Source organism: Haliaeetus albicilla, chromosome 24 (assembly GCF_947461875.1).
Source record: "Haliaeetus albicilla chromosome 24, bHalAlb1.1, whole genome shotgun sequence".
In the NCBI taxonomy this organism is placed as follows: domain Eukaryota; kingdom Metazoa; phylum Chordata; class Aves; order Accipitriformes; family Accipitridae; genus Haliaeetus; species Haliaeetus albicilla.
In genome coordinates this window covers 15,890,378-15,908,032 of record NC_091506.1, presented here as the reverse complement: position 1 = coordinate 15,908,032, position 17,655 = coordinate 15,890,378, and the positions used below count along the sequence as shown (strand labels likewise).

Here is a 17,655-nt window from a genome sequence, read left to right as displayed (position 1 = left end):
GATAGTTAATTTCTTCAGGTCTTCGTTCCTCAGCTGTATTTTGGGACATGAATACGATCCTGTACCCAGGAGAGGTGTAAAAAGAAATGCTTTAAAGTTTGAGTCATTTGCACAGCACATGCATGTCTAGATAGAAAGAGAGCACAGCAGGAGACTTGGAGCTGCTTACTCTCCAAACTGTTCCCAACATACTTCTCACCTATTTTCTTTAATCCAGCCATAGGTCTCAGCCACTCTGTCTGATATTTCGTCCCGAATGCACCACCAGAAATGTTAACATAGCCATAACTAACTGTTCCTTTTCTCCCGTTGTTACCTTCACTGATTCTCTGTCACTGACACCTCACTGTCCTCCCCAAGGACCATAATTATAGCTCTAGTTTTGTCTTCCCTGCTTTCCTGAATCACTGTAGCCCTGTCGTTGTTTATTATGTACCCGGGGGTTTAAACCCAGACCATGCCTTCTGAACCCTGTTTGCTTATTGTCTATTGATAAGTGTTTTAAGAGTTTTTAAAATTGCCAAAGTACATTTTTATTGTGCTATATAACTAATGATATAGTTCTTATTTACAAGCATTTGCGTGACTTGTTAGTACAATAAGCCTATTCTGAACAGTCCCGTAAATTGCTGTGTATGTTCATGGGCTATGTGTTTAGGTTTTGAGGGAATTGTTCTTTTAAAATAATTTCTTTTTTTTTTTTAAGAGAAAAAGAACAACTCTCATGAAATGAGAAGAATGTATTTTAACATAAAGAACTTTACTAGCCAAACTGAACAAGGGAGTACAAATAGGTGTCTTTTACCATTGTGTATTTCTCTTTGCTCAAGTTTTCTTCTAAACGTCAAATATATTATGTGAGTAATTTGTATGAGTTAAACAGATCAGCACAAAAAAAGTTTTTCCTACCTTTTCAGTTTTAGATCTGATTTAGTTGGCTTTTGCCAGTTTGTTAGACCCTGAAGTGTATTTGAACATAGTTTATTGTGATTTATTATACTGTGGTAATAATGCACTTTCCAAGAAGGAAGGGTTTATGTTATGGAGTGTATGTAAATAACCATCTGTTACTCAGGCTGCTCCCTAAATAACCCATTATTATTCCTGTTGCAGGTTTACATGATTTAGAACACCCTGATGTATCTTTAGCAGATGAATGGTAAGCCTTAAACAAAGCATGAAATTGGTGTCTGTTACCCTTCTTGGTTTCATATTGTTTGTGCTTGCTGAGCCCAATTCTTTATGTTCAAAGACAAAGAAAGATCATGCTTATACATATTAACATTTTAATGTTTTGACAACATGTTCACAGGTCCTATTGCAACACTGACTTACATCCTGAACACCGTCAAATGACTCAATTAGAAGCAATTAAACGCTACCTCACAGGAAAAGAGCCATTGCTCCAATGCAAGTATTTTGTTAAATATGCACGTAGTAGGCTTTATCCTAGCTAAAAACTGTTGTACTGAACCTTCTACAAAACGTAAGGCTACTTAGTTTAGCCAGTGAAAAATTAAAGTTGGATTGCATGACTGATGTCACTTTGGAATTTCATTTGGGTTTGAGATTTTTCCAGGGTATCAGTAAAGATATTGATGATACAAATTTCTGACTTTTACAGTAAACAATATGCCTGAACCAAAAATTCACATTTCTGTTCAGATGACGTAGCTATACTATGCAATATTATCGCTCTCTCTGGTTTTATAAGTTAAATGGGATTGGTCTGAATCAGTCCTTGGATCACGCCTCTGAAGAATATGCCAGATATGAGTATTTTAAGGAGAATGTGTGTGCAATTAGCATTTCTGCACTGCAAAGCAGAATAAAAAAATTCAGATGGATAAGTGCATATTTTGTCTGTTTGCAGAAATGTAGAGCTTTTGTGGCTGCTAGTAGGCCCAATTGTCTTAACCTTATGTCATGTGCAAATGCAAGCATTAGATAATATGTACATGAATGTGTTACATGAAGTGGAGAAATAATTTTTTGTTTTTTAATCTAAAATTGTTGTTAGTGCAATGAAATGATATATGAAAAACTGCGCTGTGGTAAAATACCACGTAATATTACATAGTAAATGCTTAATAGTGCAAAAAGTTCGAATGCATATGACAGATAAAATATAGTACAGTGTAAAAAAATTATTGTTTAGTCATCTAAAAAAAATTCCCTATGTATGCATATATGTTTACTGATTTTAATATATTGTAATAGGTGATAAAGAATTGATCCAGGAAGTTCTGTTTGATGCAGTCGTGAGTGCACCAATTGAAGCTTATTGGACCAGTCTAGCATTAAATAAATCAGAGTAAGCAAGTTTTGTGTCAGTCATGGGTGAATTTTTAATAGTTTATGTTAATAAACTGGTGGAATATCTAAAAAATTCTGATATGCATAAAAATAATATATTAACCATTTAATCCTAAATACCACCAAGTTTGAGTTCAGTGTTAAGTGTTTATGTTGCAGTGTACATCATGATGATTAGCTGTAAGGTTACCCAATTTTCACAGTATAACTAATGAAATTGTATACTAAGTACAACTTGAGTTCCAAGTATTTCTAACAAACGGTTTAGAGTACTTGAGAAATTTAATGCAAAATTTACCAAAATTGTTGATGGAATTGGTAATTTGTCTCAGAACAAATTATATCTAGAAAAACTTGCACTGGTAAAACAAATAATTTCTTTAATCCTTTTTTTGTTTGTTTGTTTTGTTTTCCAGAACTAACTGAGATCTAGTTTCCTGTTATAGATAATCAGGAGATTAGCTGGCCCTTTTTAGAGTTTATATGTTTTACTTAATTCGTTTGTTATGATGTACTAAGGTGTTAAATGACAAGATGTTATATATATTAGAGAAAACAGGTGTTAAGATTAGCAGTTTGCATGAAATACTGTGGTTGAAGGGCAATTCTGGAGATTATCCTGATTAGGTTTTGCTAAATTTGAACCATTTTTTAAGAGTTGAATGAAAAAATATATTGCTGTAAAGCACATAGTCATAGTGAATGAGTAAAATCAATGTGATAAGATCTGATTCATCAAACTAAGAATTATCCTGTCTCCTCTTAGAAGATAAAGATAAGAAATTGTTGTATGGTAGTATACTGTAGACATTGATGAATTTATATAGCGGCATAAGGTTTCTTGGAATCCTCCTACACAATGAAATAACAGATCCAGTAAACACAAGGAAGACAGCTGTGGAGAGATGCTAGCGGGAGACTTTTGATCCCCTTTCATGTTCTGACTTACACTTAATGAGACAGGCCATTTATTGAAGAATGAAGTATGCGACAGCAAGATGGCTAAGACTGTGGTCCTTGGTTTTGTGGTGATATGACTGAAGTTCTTGTAGCCATACGAGAGCTAGTTTTAAAGTCGCTAGCTTGGTACAGAGTTCAGCCTGAGCTACCTGCGGCATTTTTTTCCTAAGGTCTAGAGGCTAAAGCCTATCCTGGTGGCAGCTATGTTTGACTCTGAGCTAGCTGTTTGAAATCTAGCTTAGTTTTTTCCTGCTTGAGCAGCAGTCACACCTATGACTTGAAGCATAGATGTACTGCAGAAGTGTTGAATGCACTGGGAGCAAGATCTGGAATTCCTGCCCATCTTGAATCACTGGGTACCATTGGTTATTAAATAGTTGGTATATAGCTATGCCACACCTTTTTATTCTATGTCTTCCATATAATCCCTCCCCACAAATCCTGCCAAATTCACTGTCTTTGACTTCTTAGTGACTCTTGGTCTAAATAGCATTCCTACATTGTATGTTTTCCAAAACCCACATGACTTGAACTTAAACCCCAGCATTTAATAAATAAATAAAAAAGGGAACTACACTTAAAGTAATCTTTCTCAAAAGTGTGTGCATTTGTACTTTCTGTGACCAGTTAGGTAGCTTTATCTGTTTACTGTCTGGAAACATTATCTTTGCTTGTGTTCTGTTGTATTTCAGAAACTCTGACAAGGGAGTGGAAGTTGCCTTCCTTGGAACACGTACTGGACTATCTCGTATCAACCTGTTTGTGGGTCCGGAACAGCTTACTAATCAGTAAGTAACAAAGCTATGCTTGGCAGCCATATAAGAAAAGAAATTAAAAAAATGTTTATTTTTAGGAAGCCCATCTACTGTTTCTTCCAGGTTTTTACGCTGGCGCACTGAAATACATAGAACAAGTTAGAAAGATTTTATAGGATCCCTTAGAATCTTTCTTCAGCTGGAACATTTGGAACAATGAGTTATTTTACACCTGTAGCCCATACATTTCCTTTTCCCCCACTCCCTTGGAGTTAGCCTCACATCTTTATTCTTCAGAGCAGAATTATGAATATGCTACATCCGCAGATGATGTTTTGTTTTTTTTTTTTTTTACTATCCTATCTAAAAACAAATATCAGTAGGCTTTTTCAGGGATTTTGCATCATTGTTGTGGAAAATTTTTTGGTGTTGAAATAAAGCCAAGTGACAGAAGTGGACTGGGTGAAAGAGTAATCAGGAGATCTCATCGTTCAAGAGTTTCCTATTTTGCTTGGAGAAGATGTAATCTAGTGGAGGTACAGGTTTCTTAAAATGGAGAGCTATAAAATAAGGTCCCATAATTAATGACTTTTTCAGGCAGCAATTTGATAGTGTCAGGCAAATCTCTGTGCATTATGCATGTAAAAGAAAATCTGCACTTGAAGTTTATGATAAACTAAGTTTATTGAATATAAAATTATATGGTGCTTATCTGACCACAAAATATTGTTGTGGTGTGAGTAGCCTGACAGGTGAGATCAATAGCCGTGCAATTTGTTACTGTCAGACAGCAAACCAGAGCAGTAGTGTGGAGACCATACTTGCTCTTTTCACTGACACAAACTTTCCTCTGTCAACATTCCCTGAGATTATTGAAGAATAAAGTATGTAGTTGTCCACTACCACCCCTTACATATTATTTAGAAAGTAGGCTGTTAAATTACTTTTTTTTCATTACTTAAGAGCGAATGCCAGTGGCAGCAAACTACCAAATCTCCAGTGCCTTTTCCACATTGTACAGTTCACAGGTTTTGCATTGTGCTGAGAGAAAAAGGCATTTTAGACTAAGCATTTTTATTTGTACACATCAGTGTAAATGTTTTTAGTGGTACTTAGAGGCACTATTTTTTTTTAGCACTTTTTCCATCCTTCACAACAAAAGCAATTGCAAGTGTGTCACAAATAATTATTAGGGGCTAAAGTTAACCCTTTTGTTGAACAAATGGTATAAGAAAAACTGTCCAAAACCATTTTATTTCCCAAAAGATTGCATTTTGTTTTTTCTTGTCTTTCAAAGCTAGAAACTATTGTGTGCCATACAACAAACTACAAGTATTTTCTTTCTCTGTTCTTCCTCAAGAGATTTCCTGACAGCTGAAGATAAGGAGAACATTTTTAATGCTGACCATTTTCCACTCTGGTACAGAAGAGCTGCTGAGCAAATACCCGGGAGCTTTGTCTATTCAATCCCATTTAGTACAGGTCTATAATTTTGTCATTCTCTAAATGCTGACCCATATATGATGCTGAAAGGATTCCAAGTATGTCAGTACCCAGTGGGCTTTGTAACTCATCTCAAATCTTAATCTAAAATATGCATTGAAATTTGCAGCTAATTTACTGGTCCTTTGACCAGGTGCATCTTTTACAGGGCTCCAAGTGAAACCCTGAGACGTGGTGTAACAGTTTTCATTTAATATTTGCACAGGTTGAACTTACAGCCTAGTACTTTAAGTGAGACAAGTCCAACAGAGCAAGTGTCTGCAGTGATGAGAAGCCCTACGGGTTGTCATATTTGTTGCCGCTTTAGCAGAGAAGGCGAAAATTGATTACTCGTTTCAGTGTTTTAAGCTTGTTGTTGGGCTGCTGGGGAATTTTGAAATGGCAGTGCCATTATGTTCTGTGCATACATAGAACATGATGTTGACTGTCTTATTTTCTGAGCAATAAGTCCGCATGGACTGTTATTTCAAATCAGGGGGAAAAAGCTCAATTTCTTCATTCTGCAATATGCTATTTCAATTTGATTTTTTTTTTTCTTAATACACCCTGCAGAAACTGCAAACAAAAGCAATGTAGTGACAGCCAGTACTGCTATTCAACTTTTGGATGACAGAAAATCTCCAGTTGTTGCAGGTAAAATTACTGTAGTTTATTTGTTTTGTTCATTTTTTTAAAGCAGTTTGAGTTCCTCACTTTCTCTTTTGGGGTAGCAGGAATTTAATGTAGGAATATCATCTTTTAAGAAGAGGGTTGGAGGAAAAGAAGCAGTTGCACCTATAAGATGTAATAGAATGTCTTACTGTAGAGAACACTTGATGCCTCCTCTCCCTAAGAACTTGATCCTTTATTGACTATCCAAGCTCCCTGCGAGCCATGGAGTTTGACTTAGTGGAAATAACCATTGTCCGTGATGCATTTTTAGTAGACACAATTCTATATAATCATAAATCAGAATATGTTAAGGAAAAGGAAATATAAGAAAGGACTATCTGATATGTAAAGGTTCCACCCAGTCTTCAGGTTTGAAGATCCTGTCCTATAACAAATGATACAAGGTGGTCATTTTGTCTTGATTATCAGAGATGTGATTTGATCAGAGCATATAAATTGAATAACAAAGCTCTACAGTCTGTCAGCCAAGAGTATAACAGTACCTAAAGACTAGAAGGTGAAGTTTGACAACTACAGATTAGAGATAAACCATACAGATTTAAAAATGAGAGTAATTAATTTTTAAATTGTTGGATGTTCCTCACTGAAGTTCAGATGCTTTTCTAAACAGTTTTCTCTAGTTCCCAGTGGTTACTGACTTGACAAAGGAATTAATTTAGAGAAGTCTTATGGTTTATTATGCCAGAAACTGAGCTCTCTTATCTCAGGGAAAATTAGGTACCTACCATACAAAACAAGAACCATCCTATTTTTCTCTTATTTAAAGGATGATTTAAAATGCAGTAAGATACAGTGAATACAATCCTGAAAGAGCAAAAATGTGCCAGATAATTGAGAAATCTCTAATCTGTTTCCTCAAACACAGAATATCTCCACTGATAATAGATTTTATAAGGTCAGTAGGAAAGCACCCTTCTGACTCCAGTTTGTGTGAAAACGTTCTCCACAACTTGTTGAACTCTTCCATAATGTAACAGGAAATCCTAATTATGACTTCATACTCTTGTTAAAGCATGAACCAGCATTTATAAACTAATGTCAGTGCAGATATCTGCAAATTGCTGAAGATGTAATTAAGACTTTTCACTGTACAGTGAAGAAGGTTGATGTGTTATTTCTAGAATGCTCCATCGTTTGGAGTTAGCAAAAGGCTCATCGTGCAGTTTACCATCATCTGTAAAATGTGTAGGGTTAATAGGCATCCTAAAATTTATTCTTTTCTCATTAGTGTTTGCACTTTAGTGTTGACTTCGAGGAGGTATTGCATATAATGAACTCTAATACTGTGTCAACAAGCTTTGGTGGTTTTTTTTGTAGTAATTGTAAAAGAGAGAGGCAGATGTTGCTTCCATTTCCCAAATAATTATGTTTAATATTGAACATTCAAAAGTACTTGGGTCCCATACTTTCCATCTAAAATAAAGACAGGGTCTTCAAAGCTTTTTAATACCAAAGCATGTAAAAGATTTCCATGATATCTGTAAAGGCATAATGCCATGAAAAATATGAGCAGTGTGTTTACATTCTGAAGCACATCAGTGGTTTTTTACTTTTATTTCTGTAAACTTTAGAAACTGTGTGCTAAATATTTTTTTCAGCATGAAGCATTTTTAAGAATTTGCTTTGAATATTTTTTCCCTTCCCTCACAAGAGGTTGCATGCTTTCAGGTTGTTTGGTTTTGTTTTGGGTTTTTTTTGTTGTTGTTGTTGGGGTTTTTTTGGGGGGGGGGAGGGGGCAGGGTGGCTTCTTTGGATCTGTACAAACCATTTGCCGTGAAAGTATCACTCAGCCAGCTACAGCCATTCAGAGACAAACAAGTATATGCATTATTCTTGTCCTCTTTAAGTTGGAGATCATAAATGCAACTTATCAGTCCTACTTTTTCCACCAGAAAACTTTCAACAAAGTACCCAGCATCTAGTTCAATTTTTAGGTTTTATTATAAGGTTGGCAATATTCTGTTTTAAGCAAAATGGATTTGGAGGCAGAAACTGGAGCAGTGGTAAAAGGGAGAAGTTTGCAGTTTTTATTAGGCAGACTTGGGAGACTAAAGTAGGATTATGGGTAACATTTTCAAATACCTACATCGAAGTTTAAATTTGGCCAAAATGTCTCATTTTAATTTGTGTGAAGTAAGTATTCCTCATCCCCATTTGGTCGGAGTGAATTACAGAAAGCAGCAGGATGGGATACACATTTCATGTAAAATCACTCTGTTCCCTAGAGGGATTTGACTGAAAATAAAGCTGTGCCAGAATGTTGTTTATTACAGATCACTACAAGAGTTTAAAACTGGCAGAGAGAAACTAGAACATTACTATAAAATGGAAACCTGAGTTAGACCTGCCCACAAGGGGGAAAAAAGGAACAAAACCAACTCTTTCTACAAAATCTGCAGTCTCTTCTATTTTCTTTGTATAACTTTTTTTTTATTCTGTTTTTGTGGAAAAATATCAGTTATAACAGACTTCAAATGCAAATCTACGCTAAGGTTTATTGCAAGTAGGGAAGACTCAGCTCTAATATAGGCAGAAAATCCTAAAATCAGTGAGTCTCCAGACTCTTACTACAGAGAAATTTACTGTCACTGCTGCTGTTTCTGTACCTACTAATACCAGTTCACTGTCAAAATGTGTTTGCTTATTGGCAAAAAAACATGTAATTTGTTTTTAAAATCCCTCCTGCCTCTTTCAGTTGAGGTTGTGATTTTTTTTTACTTAAATGAATGCAATTTTCTATAGAAAGTGTGTAAGAAGGCGATAAGTCTTTAATATATAAGTGTAGTAGCATCATATTTATTACTGTTTATACCGAGTTCAATTTATTCACAGGAGAGAAAGGGAAATAGTACTGAATGCAGGGTTTTTTTAGATTTAAATACATTTATGCTCAAAATTGCTTTGTTTTGGTGTTCTCTATGACCATGTCTCCAATATCAAGTTTACATTGAAATGTTAGGTTTTTTTCAAACTGTCCGTATTACAATGTGCAGGAGAAAAAAGATGGTAGAATTTTATTTTTTTTATTTTTCTCAACATGGTCTAAAAATTGTAGAATCACCCTAGTCTTGAAATTTCATGAGGTTCATGTAAGATCAGTATTAATTTTGGTGACCAGGATTAAGCCAGTCAATATAGGATATCTGAATTTAGGTAGTAATCTAGCTATTAAAAATGAGGCAAATTAAGACTGAATTATCTCTTCTGATGCTCATGTGAAAGGCAGTACATTTCACACTAACTGTTGATAGAATTCAGCATTATAGTCTTGTATTCTTTGATACTGCATGACAAGTGAACTCATTTCAGGTCCTTTATTTGAATCTCTACCTTCAAGTAGTGAATATATGGGCATCTGGATAAATGTGGCATAGGATTTGTATATGTTATGCACATGTTTCTTTTTATTTCCATTTTTGGGGGAAATGTGAGGGTTTCATCCTTCTGAATTTGTTAAAATAAATTTTCAAAGATACAGCTCACCTAGACAGTTCTGGGCAAGAGATGAGGACAGAAGCAAGCAAATGAAAGTTGTCATGGAGTAAAGCAGGCTCTAAAAAATGAAAATGTTTCTCTCTTGAGATTTTGAGAGAGTTGAGAGAATACATGAACCTTCATAGATGTACTTCCCTATTAGATGCTTTTTAGCTCAAAAGCTACAGTACAACATAGGACCTTAAAAGCCCTTTGTGTTGAAAGAGGCCATTGCTGTTCACAGAAAACATGAAAATTAGCCCCTTGGGATGTTTAATTAAAGATAACAGAACTGACATAATCTTCTTAGGGCAAAAATTTATTAAAGAACACTGAAGAAAATATCTGATGAAAATTGTCAAGTTCTCTTAACTTTTCTTCATAGAGCAAGCAGAACCTCAATTTTCAAGCCTCATTGAAAAAGTCCATAGCGGTGCTTAGTAAAAAGCTCTGGACCACCTAGTCAGAAGAATGAAGGATTAAATCATACACAGGCACAGTCTTTAGTCTCATAGTCATTTGAAATTTAGAGTTTGAAGGAGATGAGGAGAAGTAGTCCATTTTTGTTTAATGCAAGGCTGCTTAAAAATTCTGAAATTAAGTACAAATTTTCCTTAATTCTTTTGTGCCTGTTTTTGTGCAGACTAGTTATATACATAAATGGTTGAGGCTGGAATTGACGTCTTGAGATCATCTAGTCCAATCCCAGTGGACTAGATCTTTAGCAGAAACTTGAGCTAGAGGTCCAGTCAGATCTTGAATGTCTCCACAGATGGAGAGGCCGCACCCTCGCTCGGAAACCTCTTCCAGGGTTTGACCACCATCACAGTAAAAAAAAGGAAAAAAAAAAAAAAGTGTTTTATCTTTCTCTGAAACCAGGTCCATGTTGCAAAGAGGTATGCACATTTGTCACAGAAAGACCGTGAAATGTGCCTGCATTTCTAGTATTGCAGGACAAAGAACAGCAGTATGATACCATGTGAACATGAGTCTTCTTAAAGATTAATAAGATTACTGAGTGTCTGTATATCACAGTCCTGTCATTTTAACAAATGGCCATGCTGTCAGTTGCAAAGGACTGAAGTAGATAGATTTGAAAAATGAGCATATAAAAAGATGGTACTACTCTGAAACCTAGTTTGAATGTCATCAGCATGTTCTTTCCATGGTGGAAAGGTTGCAGCAGAAAAAGGTTTAGAATTATTAGATATAACTAGATATAATAACTAGATAAGAAAAACAGGTGGGTTTTTTATTACCGTTGCCACCTATCGATAAAAATGTAGAATTGCAAAGGAGTTTTGTTTCTATGATACCAAATTACGATGAAGGAATATCTAAAGCGGTTTCATATTTATTTTCTACCAAAATGCTTTATATATGATCAGTTTTGTATTGGACTTCCTCTTTATCAAAGTTGAAATTAGGACATAGAAAACACTAAGTGATTCCTCCCTGCACACGCACTTTTTTATGGTCTCTCAATCAAAATCAAGTAATATTTTAATTTGTTCATTTTAAAAACATAAAAAGCTTTACCAATACAGTCAGACCTGTAGTTTCTGCAAAGAAGCAAGCCCTCATTGCTCTATGTCAACTTAACTGGAATAGTAGATTAATGGAAGCTAAATTAGAGAGAAATGAAAGTACTCCAGTAATCTGAAGATTTCTCTTAATGTAATTCTGGAAAGAAAAGAAATCCGTGTTGTTCTTATGTACAGGCATCTTTACAGTCATTTTCTATCAAAGAAGAATGATTGCCTGGGATGTGCATTCAAGCGTTGCCATAGCTCTGTGAATCTATCCTGACTCATTCTTTTCTGCTGAAGCTACATAAAAAGAACGATTGCAGTAATTCCTGTTTGGACAGAAGAGGAAAAATGAGTGCAGAAGGAACCCTGTTTTTCTTCACAGTTGCAAGCTTCTTGATTAGTGTTTTTGTTTTTCTTCTGTGTATTAAGCATTCCTCATACAGATGGCCTGAAGATCAGCCACTCTCAGAATCTTCTGCAGCAAAGGTTACCAAAAAGTCTATAGCTCTTGTGAGAATACTAGATACTAGACCCATAAGGGTCAGATTCTGCCATTCATAGACATGTTGAATAATAGTTATACTTTGTATGTAGTCCTTTCAAGAGAATAGATTTACTGTTAATTTCAGAATCATTAAGGATGGCCAAATTTTTCTCACAGCCATTATTTTCTGCTGCCAAGCAGGAAAAGCTGAAAAGAAAATAGGAGATACTTTCTACCACTCATGATTCTTATCTCTACATTGTGTCTTGTCTTCATATAGGTATGTGACATGGAAGGTTCCAGGGAATCTGTCCTTACATGCATGGCAGGTGCATTTAAGTCCATAGTAGATGTAGATCACGGTTAAGTGTTATTTCATGTATGTATTATTTATATTTAAATATTCACTAAAATATATCTTTAAAATATAATAAGCAGGCCTTTGTAGTCAGATGTAGGAGGTGTTAGTGAATCTGAAGAAAAGGCAGCCTACCTCTCTTGTATTCCCTAACAGTTTGATTTTAAAAGCTTTTACTAAAAACCTTTATTATGCAAACAAGGAATATTATGTTTTATACTGGCAAACAAACTGCCCCAAGTAAAGCCAGGATCTTTTCCCTTTCCAGTATTTAACTTTTCAAAGTTGATCCTTTATTTTTATAACCAGCCCATATACAAGTTCAAGTTTTTTTTCTCCAAACCCTGGTTAGAGATATTTTTTTATTTTAGAAGTGTCCTCATCCATCACCTTCATCGTGCTCCTTTTTATATGATTTTAAGGACAAACATTAGCATAACAATAAATTCAGTTATTCCTTGTTAAATATTCCTAGTCAAGATGCTAAAAGCACTTAGGTACTTTGAATGACACAATTTCAAGACTTAGGTTCTCCTTTTTGTTTCCCATTCATAATCTAAAGAAGATATGGTAAAGATTTCATTTAATCACTAATTTGTTAAAAACAGCATGCAATATTGAATGCCTCTATTCTGGCCAGAGGAAAGTGACCCTGATGATCCTGCTGTTTAAGATATTTCAAACTGTGCCTTGAAAACAGGAAAGATCCAATATCTCATATTACTTTTAAAATACAAATCTGTCTTATTGAGGCTGGTCATACTTCAGTTTTTTAATCTTCCTGTTTGTATCAGCCTCTACAGAACAGCAATTTGAAAGGAAAATTTGTGAATATACCAGTCTTCCAGTAACTGAGGCTTCTGGTGATCTAGGCTCTAAGTAAGGAAGATTCTTTTATAATTTCATGGAGGAAAATGTGCACATTGTATCTGAAAATAAATGCCATTGCAACACAAAAATTATGTTCTTCATCCCCTATTTTCCTTTTTTTTTTTTTTGTGTGTTAATAGTTGTATGTATGCAACTTCACTCCATTCGGGGGCGGGGGGGGGTGAGTGAATTCAAATGGAGTTTGCATGCACATCTCTCTGAACAAGATTCTAGAACATGCTTTGAAAAAGTGACTCCCAATAATTTAATCAAAAGTAGTTTGAACTACTGATATTTCTAGGAGTGACAGATATTATAAATGTTTCACGAATAGTTAAATCTGCTATTGTTACAATAACACATAGAGTAAATATATCTGCTCTGTACTGCTTATACTTTTTTCCCCTTTTTTTCTCACATGTATTGCTTTCGTATTACTATATTATTAAAAACATTCAAGCAAATGTCACTGTCATACACAGTCCTTAAAATTTATGATACCATCTATAAAATTGCATTTTATTATGAAGGCCTAAGGGAAAATGAATATGTCATCATACTGACACACCAACCAAATTTTGAAGTGTTTTAAAATAGATGTTTTCCTTGTCAGGCAAGACAGTGATTTACTTAATCTTTACTCCACATTATAAGCCACAGAAGATTATATTCAGCAGTAGCATTTAGTAAATCCCTCAAAATGCTTTTCATGCGTTGGTGGAAAACCACTAGTTTATGTTTTTCCAGAGTTTCTTGTTCATTTTGAATATTACCTTTGTATTCATAAATCTAATATTAGTATATAGACTAATGTTTTCAGTTTCAGGAAAATTGAAATGTATATTTGTACAGTCTAACATTAAACGACTAACAGACCCAGGTTAGGAGCCATGACTTAGGAAACATAGTTTATAGGTAACGCATGGGGAGAGGTAAACTCCTCCACAGAATGCTTCAGAACGTAGGGTAAAATCCTGCCTCTCTCCATTGACTGAACAGGGAATCTGAAGTTAGGTGGCGTATTCACAACCATTCACACATTTGTATTCATTTGTATTTGTTCTCAATTCATTTTACCATACAGAATTAGTGTGTGGAATAATTGAATAACAGGGCTTTTAAGATAGTTCTCTGCTAGTGTTGGCTTGAGAATTTAACCCCTCTTTATCTACTTCTTGGACTTTCCTCACCATTTGTTCTCAGAGAATCTGGGGCTCTGATAGATGAATTAGAACAGTATCCCAACATCTATAGTATTGACATGTATAGTAAATTGCATAGAGCATTCTGCTCTTTGCTTCTGCACTTCTGCTTTGCTGTTGGGATTTTTTGGTTGGTTGGTTGGGTTTTAGTACTATGTAATTTGGGTAGGAGGAAGATCCTTGTGATCTAATAGCAATCAGATTCTAGGGGCATTTTGCCAGATAATTCTGCTGCTGGCAAAATAAATCCCTGATTGCAGAACAAGGCAGCAGATAAACTGTCAGGTCTTTTTGAAAACATCAAATAATGCTGTGCAAGTATGAAGCTGCAATTATGTAGTATATGAAGACATTAATACCACTTTAAGTACTGTGGATTAACTAATTTATTTTCCCCCCAGTAGGGTATGTTTCCAAATGCTAACAGTGTGTTCTCATGTGCTTGTTGTGTCTTGAAATGAGGATGGCAGCCTTATGCAAAAAGTTGAACATACAGTGTACATAGCCCTAAACCATTGGAGGATCCCTCTGTAATCAGTAAGAGGGAGCAACCGCAGCTTTCATTGGAGATAGTTATGAAATACGTAGTCGTTGGTTTGTTTATTACGGGTTTCTAATTCCTACTCCTTCTCGCTGGTTGTGGGCTTACTGCCACTTCCAGATGATGGATGTTGCTGCCTGTCTCATCTGGGGAGCATACAGTCATGTTTCAGGTAATACAAACCCAGAAAGTGCCAAGACTCTCATGATTATTATTACTATGCCACTTTCATCCATGTTCAAAGATCAAAGTTGTAAAAGTAGGCATACTTTCTGGATGCTTAACTAAAGCCCCTGTGTCTTTGTCTTCTGGCCAGCAAAGATAGATGGTTATTAGTAGCCAACAGTTGGTATTTTTTTCTTAATGTTATTAATGATAGATAAGCTATGTATAATGTCACAAAAAGTTCTACTTTGATCTTCAACAAAAGGGATCCTGATTTTGTTTGGAAGTTGTATTACTAAGGAATAATGAAGCTGAGTTTTGATTGAATTTTTGCAAGCTCTGGATGGAAAGATACATATGGCAAGAAAGTATGTTTCATCTTAAGCTTTGTTTCTTTCAATATAGGTACTAAAGACATTTTCTGTAAAGAACATTGGCATATTGTACTTCTTAATCTCTGTTCTAAATTGAAATTTTAGAAAGCCTCTTTTTCTGAAAACTAAGTAATATGGTGAGCCTTTATATGAAAGACAGGAGTACAACAATATGTGTACTTTCTCTGTCTTTGCAAATACCTTGCAGAGTAGTGTGTCCTGATATTTTGCTGACTTTGGGGGTAAGAGTGTTTTTCACAGAGATTAGAAGAAAAATACTGTGCTCATTATAATACCTCTCATGAGATTGCTGGAAAAACAACAAAGCTTTCTCAGGAACCTTTATCTGAAAAATAAATCTGTGCAGACAACTTATTTCAGTGGCAGATGTCCATTGCTAAGCTTTATAAATTAAGGGCAGTTCTGTGGGGAATCCCTAGATCCAGTCTTTTACTTGTTGTAGTCAATAATTGTTATGCACAATAAATTGTGCCTTTTATCTCTTTTTCAGTAGTCAAATGTTCTGTTTCCTCTACTGAAAAAAAAAATATTTGCATTTATTAATTTAAGCAATTGAATCAATACTCTTCTCTGTTGAATGTCTACTATTAGCTTATCATCATAACTAACTGGAATTCGTTAATTGCAAACACATTTGTAAATATTATATATAGTCTTATAAACCTTAAATGAAAAATTTCTCTGGGAAATTTTGCTGGGATTTTTGTTGGTTCCCCCCACCACCTTTCTTTAGCAAACAGCAAGTTAGAAAGTATAAATCAGATTTTCGTGGATTGGCTTGCCTTGCTCCCATAGCAGAGTGAACTAATGGAAATATGAAAGACTGCTTTTTGGCAGAACTCCGTCTCAATTTACAGCCTTATGTGTGTATGAAAATCCCCAAAACATCTTAAATGTGACTTGGAAAAAGTTTCTTTAAATGTTGTTGTGACCTTCATTGCCTCCTCCTCACATTTCTTTTTTTTTTTTTTTTTTTTTTTACTGTCTTACAGAAACGAAAGCCTGAAAGGGTTTTGTTGATAAGACTCTTTTTTAGGGACTAGGAAGATGTTCTGGTTATTCCTGACTAGGAAACATGAAGTCAGTTCTTGTTTTTCCTTTGCTCAGAGATATCAAAAGTGTGAACTTATTTGTGATGGAAACTGCATTGCTGTATCTGAGCCTATTAGAAACACTGTGGGTGAAATCTCTTTCTGGAGGTCAGAGGTTTATTAGCTTTCATCTTAGGATCTTCAGTTTGAGTGCAAGCATGCTTATTTTAGGTTGTCACCATAGAGAAGCACTGATTTGGCATGGCTCTGAACTCATTTTTTGGTCTGTGGGCAATAAGATCCTATCTTGTATTACTTCAGTCTTCTCTATCTGAAGAAACTATGTTTTGCTTTGTAAAATGTTATTGCAATAAACGGATAAAGGAGTAGAAAATGTAGATCTACACACACAAATGACTTAGCTCTGGAAACAGATTATTCATTAAGTTTTACTGAATATTTAAAAGGAAAAAAAAAGCAAACTTGCTTCTGAGATACATCATCAAGAGATCAGATTTAAAGAGCTTGAATATAAATATTCTAAAAATTCTGTACTGATGATGTCTCAGCTGAAGTAATGTGCCCAATCTAGGGTACCACATTTTAAAGAACATGCAGAAGAACTGAAAAGGTTCCAGGGAATGCAGGAAAAAGAAAAAGTTTAGAGAATGTGGCCTTACAGGCAAATTTGAAACAGCTTGGTTTATTTAGTTCAGGACAGAGACGAATGAAGAGAGCCTAATAATAATACGAAGTACTTAGCAGTTAAAAAAAAAAAAAAAGGACAGACAGTAATTGATTGTTTTCAGTGTCTGCTAGATTTAGATTAAGACTGAGATGCTTAATTTTCTCTGGGCATGAAAGTAACTGCAGATGCAGGAATGAGCTTTAATATTTAGGTTGCAATTATTACTAAGTAGATAAGAGCAAGGGTTACATGACTCCTGCCACACAGCCCATTACTCAGTTGAGGCTGTTATTAGAATAGCTACAGAACTTGATCTTGGAATCCATCTGTTGGAAAGAGAGTGGAGGTCTCTGAATGCCACGACACAGCTTCCTTTTGCCCTTATTGCAGACTGTTACTCAGTCATTGTCTTCAAGTCTTCTGCCCCATGGAATAAACTGGCAAGGTTTTCACCAAAGCTTTAGGAGAGATGCTAAGAAAAGCTTTTAGACTATAAGCATAGTTGATTTCTGCATTAGCTACCTAGACAGGTCTTTAACACTGTCACTGGAGAGATTTAGAAAACACTTTAGACATCTGTCACAAATAGCCTAGATGTATTTTGTCTAGTCTCAGAAAGGGTAGATGGAGTTGCTGATCTCTGTTGGTTGCCTTAAAATAATTTCTAAGAATTACTTTAAAAAGTACTGCTGCATGTTCAAAATATTCT

The 17,655-nt window shown here is 35.1% G+C and overlaps 1 protein-coding gene across 7 annotated transcripts in view; it reads left to right on the top strand.

Moving 5' to 3' along the window:
- Positions 1-17,655, top strand: part of CACNA2D3 (calcium voltage-gated channel auxiliary subunit alpha2delta 3) — a 476,807-nt gene that overhangs the window by 380,100 nt on the left and 79,052 nt on the right. For all 7 annotated transcript variants that reach the window (XR_011329699.1, XM_069812301.1, XM_069812302.1 and 4 more), the window contains 6 exons: positions 1,114-1,159; positions 1,313-1,410; positions 2,221-2,314; positions 3,969-4,064; positions 5,392-5,513; positions 6,087-6,167. Coding sequence is in view for 6 of the 7 variants with exons in the window: in XM_069812301.1 (XP_069668402.1) it covers positions 1,114-1,159; positions 1,313-1,410; positions 2,221-2,314; positions 3,969-4,064; positions 5,392-5,513; positions 6,087-6,167 (537 nt within the window). In the remaining variant the exon portion in view is untranslated. The remainder of the gene's footprint in view (positions 1-1,113; positions 1,160-1,312; positions 1,411-2,220; positions 2,315-3,968; positions 4,065-5,391; positions 5,514-6,086; positions 6,168-17,655) is intronic.